An 8,103-nucleotide genomic window follows, 5' to 3' on the forward strand; every position below is an offset into this window, starting at 1 on the left:
TATTTATGCAGAACGGGAGCCCCCCCCCCCCCCCACTCTGTTGGGCATAGATTAGTACAGGGTCCTAGATACAACGGTGTCACACCTTTTTCCCTGGGAAAAGCTACTCCCTAAGTCCTCAAGCACTTGGTGCCCCACACCCTATTAAAATATGCTCTCAAATCCTTGCCTAATTGCAAATTGCCTAAAACAAGTGCTCTCCTACACCACAAATTGCTGATGCAGATGTGCTGTTATTTCTCCCAATTTTATTTTTCCGGATGCCAGTTAAATCCTTGAATTCAAGGAATGAGCCAAGAGGGTGGAATTTTAGGTTTCAACCCTTGTAGATGCCTTCTTCATTCGCTTTATGCATCTTTCCTATGGGTAACAATTTCCACCCTAAAGTATTTCACACGGAACATGTCCTTTATTCCATCAGCTCAATGACATCGATATTCTCATGTTAGAAACGGAAGAAAGAGGAGCTTTTGGAGGTTGAGCACTTCCCCAGAATCACACACGCGATGGAGGCAGGCCTTAAAGGGGAAGTGCCTTCATTTGCCTGTGCCTTAAGCCTGGGTGATGTCCTGTGGGTCCTCAATGGAAGTGGACGGACTAAGCTGGTATACCAATTTCACTGTGCCCTTTCTCTTCAGGGACTCAAAAGTACGGCAGAACAACGACCTGTCTTTGCCCTAGTATTTCAAATCTGTGAACGTGCTATTGTATGTCGCCAGAGGGTCTTGGCTGATGTGATTTAGATAATCGACTTTGAGATGGGGAGACTGTCTTGGATTATTGGGGCGAACCCAATCTAGTCACATGAATCTTTAGAAGTGGACGGGGGAAGCAGATGGATCAGAGTAGCCATAGAAGGAGGAGGAAGAGAGATTTGAAATGAGGGACTGGACCCACCACTACAGGCTTTGAAGATTGAGGAAGGAAATGGAGATCTGTTTTACAACCACGGGAACTGAATTCTGTCAACAACCTGAAAGAGCAAGAAAATGCCATCGTCCCCCTGAGCCTTCAGAAGGAAGGCAGCCCCGTCACTTTGACTTTGCCTAGTAAAATGTGTGTCAGACTTTGGCTTGACCTGCAGACTGTAAGATAATAAAATTACATTAATTTGGTACAGCAAATGTATAAAACTAAACCGCTGGTCAGTTTTTTTATTCAAGTTCCCCTGATGCTTAGTCACAAAGGGAAGTGTACAAAATTGTCTGATTCTTTCTGGTCCTTTTCTTACATAGAAAAAAAGAATGCATACCAGCCTGTAGGCTGTGAGGCAAATTTGGATTGTCATTGTGGTTGGAACCATTCTCCTGGATCAGTAAACATAGCACCACCCCAGTATGGAATCCACACCCCAGGGTTTTCCTAGAACTAGAAGAACTAGTCTTGAACATGGAGAAACAATCAGCCAATGACTTGTTTTCTACATTCACTCCCCTGTGCAGGTGTCATTAAGGGAAACAAAAGGGTGAAATGAAGCACATTTTTGTGCCTGTTTTTCTAAATGAAACTATTTAGATTTATATACAAAAGGACAAATGATCTTTCAGTAATATATATATATCATATATTATTTTTAATCATATATATTTAATCATTTTATTGGGGCTCATGCAACTCATCACAATCCACACATAATCCACACATACATCAATTGTGTAAAGCACACTTATACATTCATTGCCCTCATCATGCTCAAAACTCTCACTTTCCGCTTGGGCTCCTGGAGTCAGCTTCTCGTTTTTCATTTTCCCCCCCTCTCTCCCTGCTCCCCCCTCCCCCATGAACCCTTGATAATTTATGAATTATTATTTTATCATATCTTACACTGTCCGGCGTCTCCCTTCACCCACTTTTCTGTTGCCCATTCCCCAGGGAGTGAGGAGGTCATATGTAGATTCTTGCAATCGGTTCCCCCTTTCTACCCCCACTTCCCTCTTCCCTTCCCGTATCGCTACTCTCACCACTGGCCCAGAGGGGTTCATCTGTCCTGGATTCCCTGTGTTTCCAGTTCCCATCTGCACCACTTTGCATCCTCTGGTCTAACCAGGCTTGCAAGGTAGAATTGGGATCATGATAGTGGGGGTGGGGAGGAAGCATTTAAGAACTTGAGGAAGGTTGTGAGTTTGTTTCATCAATGCTACACTGCACCCTGAGTGACTAATCTCGTCCCCACTACCCCTCTGCAAGGGATGTCCAGTTGTCTACAGATGAGCATTGGGTCCCCATCGCACGCTCCCTCATTCATGATATGATCCCCCCCCCAACTTTGGTGCTTGATACCTGGTCCCCTCGACCCTTCGTGATCACACATGGGCTTTGTTACTTCTGAGATAGATGGCTGCTTGTTTATCTTCAAGCCATTAAGACCCCCGATACTATATCTTTTGATAGCTGGGTACCATCAGCCTTCTTCACCACACTTACTTATGCACACATTCATCTTCAGCGTTTATATGGGGAACATGAGCACACAATGATGGTTTTTGTTCTTTAAAATATATTTTTTAAACCCATTTTGCTAAACTAAAGGTTATTTTCAGGCTGTTTTATCCTCCAATTGTGAACAATAATTTTAAAAAACTCAACTTCAGGCTGGCTAAAAGGAGAAATAAAGTGAAAACTGCTTTGCTCACGTGTCAGTAGTACATGTTCAAGAATATGTCAATGAGGCAAGTAAATAAAATGTAATTCAAATATATCCAGTGAAGCATGTTAATTCTCATCATTTTATTTCTTTTAATACTTTCTTAAGTTATATTCAGCTTCTCCCTTTCCTCCCACCTTCTGGCAAGTCTGTGTCTTCAAATTCTTTGCTATCATAGGACTGTGCAGAATTGCCCCTGTTGATTCCAAGAATGTACCCTTACTGGAGTAGAAAGCCCCATCTTTCTCCCTCCGAGTGGCCGGTGGTTTCGCACTGCTGATGACCTCGTGGTTAGCAGCCCAATGTGTAGTCATCATGCCACCAGGACTCCTCTTCTGTGTCTTGGGGTTTATTATGATGACGTCCTGGTCAGTCTCCTCTGGTGGCAGCAGAGGAGATGGGCGGGGGGTGGGCACAGACACATGCCATTAGGGCTGTGTCTGCAAAGGCAGTGAGTCTCCGGATTGAGAAGTCTGGCTGCCTCACTGCTGCCATGCTGTCATGGAAGCCAGAGCATCCTACCATGGCAGTGTGGGGACCGAATAAAATCTGACAAATTCTGGTCTACGTTGTCTCTCCAACATATATGAGTTAGAACAGACGTGGGCTATTATTTCAAGTAGTTGAGAAATTATCCTAATTTGAAGAAACCGGCTATGGACAACTAAAGTGAGCTGGTCAAAGGTGTCCTGCAGAGTTAGTTCTTGCCAACAGAAGATATAATATTTGCATCTTTCCAAATTGGCTTGACTTCCTTCTCATTGGGTGCCAACGAATGGGCTCAACTCTCTCTCCCTTTGCACAACAAAACAAAACATTGCTTGGCCCTGACCATTCTCACAATGAGCCCATTGTGTTTGAACTCATTGTTGCAGCTACTGTGTTCCTCTTTTTGGCTGCTCTTTCTCTTTACCAAGCAGGAGCTCCTTCTTCAGGGACTGGTCTCTTCTGGTAATATGTTCGAAGCATGTGAGACAAAATCCCGCCATTCTTGCTTCTAAGGAACATTCTGATTGTACTTCTTCCAAGACAAATTTGTTTGTTCTTTTGGCAGTCTGTGATACTTTCAGTATTCTTCGCCATAACACAACTCATGCAGATTCTTCCTTTCTCCGTCTTCTTTATTTAATGTCTGACTTTCACATTCATATGAAGCAAATGAAAATGGTCTGCTTGGGTCAGGTGTACCTCGGTCCTCAAAGTAAATCTTTATGGGAGTATAAATTCTCAACTTTCTCCCAAGAAATGGCTGGTGGTTTCAACCTGCGGACCTGGTGGTCAGCAATCCAAGGTGTAACCTACTACATCACCAGCTCTCTGACTTCCTTCGTAGGATTGCTAAAGGCTATGTGCTACGCTCCTGGCTGGCCGAGGGACTCCCAGACTGAGGTCTGCCAGTCTCCTGAGGCTTAGTAGTATCTGGCACAGAGAGCATCACCAATAAATATGAGAAAATACTCTAAACTGTAATGTGGGGGCATTAGACCTTTGTTTAATTTCAGGGAGAGGAGAGAAAATCAGCATTGGCATCAGCCAAAAACTAATTACCATGAGGTGGAGGTCAGACATGGGCCCACTCCACTCTCCAACCTTTTATTAATACAATTTTGACATGAATTATCCCTCTCATGGCATTCTCTATTTCTCTGCTGGGTTTGATTATTTGTTGCAATTATGGGATGTATCACAGAAGTATCAGGTTACAATTCAGAATCAAGATTAGGATCAACTTGGAAGTAACAAGACCAACTCAGGAGACAGGACAGTTCAGCTACCAGGAAATTGCAACCTCTCAGCTGTGTCCAGGGGCAGGTCTTGTTCTTGGCTGTGCTTGTCTCTAGCCCTGACTCTCAGTTTCTGACCTTCAGGGCAAGTACTACAACTCTATAGCTCCACTAATAAATGTTTGGAGGCATGCCACCCTGCCAGGGAGCTGCCTGGTCAATGGTGCTCAGCTTTTTTGCTCCATGGGTTGGCAAATTCCACTGTATCTGTCTTGGGCTGGTCTCCTATTTCTTGGACACTTGCTGCTCCTGCTGTATCTCTGCTCTTTTTTCTGTAAGTATTAGAGCTTTCTCTGCCTGCTGGGTCTAGAAGGTTCTTAGTACCAGGACCTAAGACTAAAGGTCTCACTCCATTCCTGGTTCTTCCTGGTCATAATGAGTTCCTCCTCAACCTCTCTCTATCTGATTGGTTCTTTAAGTCTGGCAAGATGACAAAACTACCATGCCCCTTGGTAGGCCACTGGTTCCTGATTGGTATAGTTACTGTCCAATCATTGCAAGAGTTCATAAACCTTATTTGAATAGCCCCAGCCAATCATATTGTAGGAGTTAAGATACCATAGCTAGAAAGGCGATATAGAAGTGATTCATTGCTTTGCAAAGTCCTAGGATAGGTTTGTTTGGGTTTTTCCCCCAAAATTTTATATTTACTTTAGGATAATTACATATGAGTACTTCTCTAACGTGCTAACTATTATCATGAATAATTACTCATATAACCCATTAACGTGCTATTATCATGAATAATTACTCATATAACCAATTATATAAAGCATATATTTTTAAAATTTGATGAAAATAAAGTTGCCCAGAGGTATCACTGACAGAATTAACTATAAGAAAAAGCTAACAGGTATAATTAATCCTTATAACAATTTTAAGAATCTAAAGTTATTTTAATATTGTGTTTGCTATTTCTTTTTTTTTTGTTTTATTGGCACATAATCCATATATCATACAATTCAATAGTTCAATCATATCAAGAAGAATTGTACAATCATTACCACAATCAATTTTAGACCATTTTCTTTCTTTTTTTTCCCCATGGTTAAATCCCTTTTAAAATGAGTTGTGTAATTACAATCAGCTCTAGTGCTCCTCCCACCACATACATTGTTTGCTCCCAAATCACCTTCCCCACCCCTATATCCCCTTTAATCACTTGCATCAGTTATTATCTCCAAGTATCTACTGTGCTTCACAAACTGGAAAACTCAACAGAAACAATAAAAAACAAAACAAAAATAAAGTGGTAAAGATAAATAATAATAATATACAGAAAAAGACAAAGAATGAGTAAGGGTATGTATTTTATATTCTAAATTTCTTTTCTCATCTATGCAAGAGTGTAAAGTGTATAGCAAAGACTACATAAGCTAATTATCCCACACTCCTACGAACTGATTAAAATTTGGTAAAGGTAAGAATTATTTAATATTTATCTATCTCCAGTTTGAAGCCTATTGGTTCATTTCCTGTGAAATTATTTAGCAAACCCCATTTTGTCAGGCACTCTTAGAAAACTTTTTACTAATAATAACTTCTTTAATCATCTAGATAACGCTGCGGTATAGGTTCTATTATTATCCCTTTTTTTCAGCTGCAGAAACAGAGGCACAGGAGTTTATGTAACTTGCCCCGTCACACAGCTAAAATGATGGGCCTGGCATTTATCCCCCACCCTGTCCCAGTCTGTACCCAGACAGTACTCCTGGTCAATCTGCCTTGCTCCACTGCCTCGCCTCTTCTCGCCATGTTAGGAATATTGAACAATAGAGGAAAAGACAAATTTGGGTCTATGACAGCAGAAGACTAGAAAGGTAGCAATATTTACAAAAATAAATCCAAATGAATAGTATATTTCCAGATACTTCATGCATAGTTGATATAGTCTAAATGTTGGCACTGTATAAAAATTAGTGATAAAAAACTAGGTTGATTTGAATACCTAACTTAAAAAAAGATTTTTCTCCTTGACTTAAATAAAAATTAAAGCTATCAAACTGTGAATCATTTCAAGGACTAAAAAACATGTTTCCAACTTCCATTGTGAATAACTCTGAATGCTTTACTGACTGATAAATTATACACACGCACAACTGGCTCAAAAGTTTAAAATTCAGTTATTCTGCTGCACAGTATAATGGATGGGTACAATCCTGGGTCTGAATTCCAGCTTTGCCATGCGAGGCCTCGTTTAGTACTTCTCGTTTAGTACTTCTTTTACTAAAATAAGGATAATATTGGAGTTGCTTCCTTAAGCTGCTGTGAGGATGAAATAAATTAGTGCTTTAGTTTTAGGTGACATTGAGTAGGTTCCAACTTATAGCAGTTAAATGGCAAAGAAGGAGCCATGGTGGCCAGTAGTTAAGCAGTGTGCTGCTAACCATAGGTTAGTGGTTCAAACCCACGAGCAACTCTGTCAGAAAAAGATGAGCCTTTCTGCTCCCATAGAGATGTCAAGCTTTGGAAAGTCTAGGGAACAGCTTTATTTTGCCTTACAGAGTATCTATAGGTTGCTATTGACTCAATAGCATCGGGTATATGCACACCACAATGAAACAGTGCCTGGTTCTGGTCATCCTCACAATTGTTCTTCTGTCTGAGCTCCTTGTTACAGCTGCTCCATCAACCCATCTCACTGCAACTCTTATTCTTTTGTCTGACCCTCTACTTTACCAAGCATGAAATGCTTTTCTCCAGGCACTGGACCCCTTTGATAGCATGCCCCAAATGCATATGATGAAGTCTCACCATCCTCCCTTCTTGCAAACATTCTGGTTGTACTTGTTCCTAGAAAGATTGGTTTGTTCTTCTGGAAGTGCATGGAATAGTCAATATTGTTCACCAACACTATGATTAAAAGGCATCACTTCTAGAGAGTCATTCAATTAACAAATAGTTTTAGATGCTTGAGATATACTACTACTACTCAACTGCATCGAGTTAATGCCAACTCTTAGCGACCTTATCAGACAGGGGAGAACATCCCAACGGGTTTCCAAGGCTGTAACTCTTTATGGGAGTAGAAAGCCCCAACTTCTCCCTAGGGTTTCCATCTTTCTCCCACTTCAGATATAAAAGTGAACACACTGGGCAAAAATACTGGGCTTTTGAGAGCTCAAAATCCAGTGGGGAGAAAAAATTCAATAAAGAAAATACAGGATGTAACACAGCAGTAAGTGCCAGTAAGTAAACACAGCAGTAAGTGCCAGTAAGTAAAGACAGGGCTAGAGAGTGCTGGAAGTTGAAAGTCAGGGCCAGAGAAGGCCTCTCACAGGAATCATTTAAGCCAGGGTAGGGAACCTCTGGCCTTCAAGCTGTGTTTTTTAAAAAACAAAACAAACCCTCACTGCCATCCAGTCCATTCCAACTCATAGTGACCCGATAGGACCGGGTAGAACTGCCCCAGGTGGGTTTCTGAGACTATCACTTTTATTGGCAAAGAAAGCCTGGTCTTTTTCCTGACACTGGTGGCATCGAACTGCAGATCTTGTGATTAGCAGTCAGTCCAATGTGTAACCACTACACCACCAGGGCTCCTTGTGGGACTGTATAAGGCCTGTGAAAGCATCGATATCAGCTAACAATGCACTTCTTACCAAAGAGAAGCAGTGCCAGACATCATGTGAGGGCTGAGTTAATTAAATATTGACCAAATACAGCAGGTTAATT

At 41.4% G+C, this 8,103-nt stretch overlaps 1 protein-coding gene across 1 annotated transcript in view; it reads left to right on the forward strand.

The window, feature by feature from the left end:
* Positions 1-506: 506 nt before the first annotated feature.
* Positions 507-8,103, forward strand: part of REEP5 (receptor accessory protein 5) — a 66,346-nt gene continuing 58,749 nt past the window's right edge. The window contains exon 1 of the mRNA XM_045285059.1: positions 507-571. Within this exon, the coding sequence (XP_045140994.1) occupies positions 507-571 (65 nt within the window). The remainder of the gene's footprint in view (positions 572-8,103) is intronic.

The sequence above is a fragment of the Echinops telfairi genome, unplaced genomic scaffold, assembly GCF_000313985.2.
Source record: "Echinops telfairi isolate 266 unplaced genomic scaffold, ASM31398v2 ScPeMD7_7469;HRSCAF=8507_1, whole genome shotgun sequence".
Classification (NCBI taxonomy): domain Eukaryota; kingdom Metazoa; phylum Chordata; class Mammalia; order Afrosoricida; family Tenrecidae; genus Echinops; species Echinops telfairi.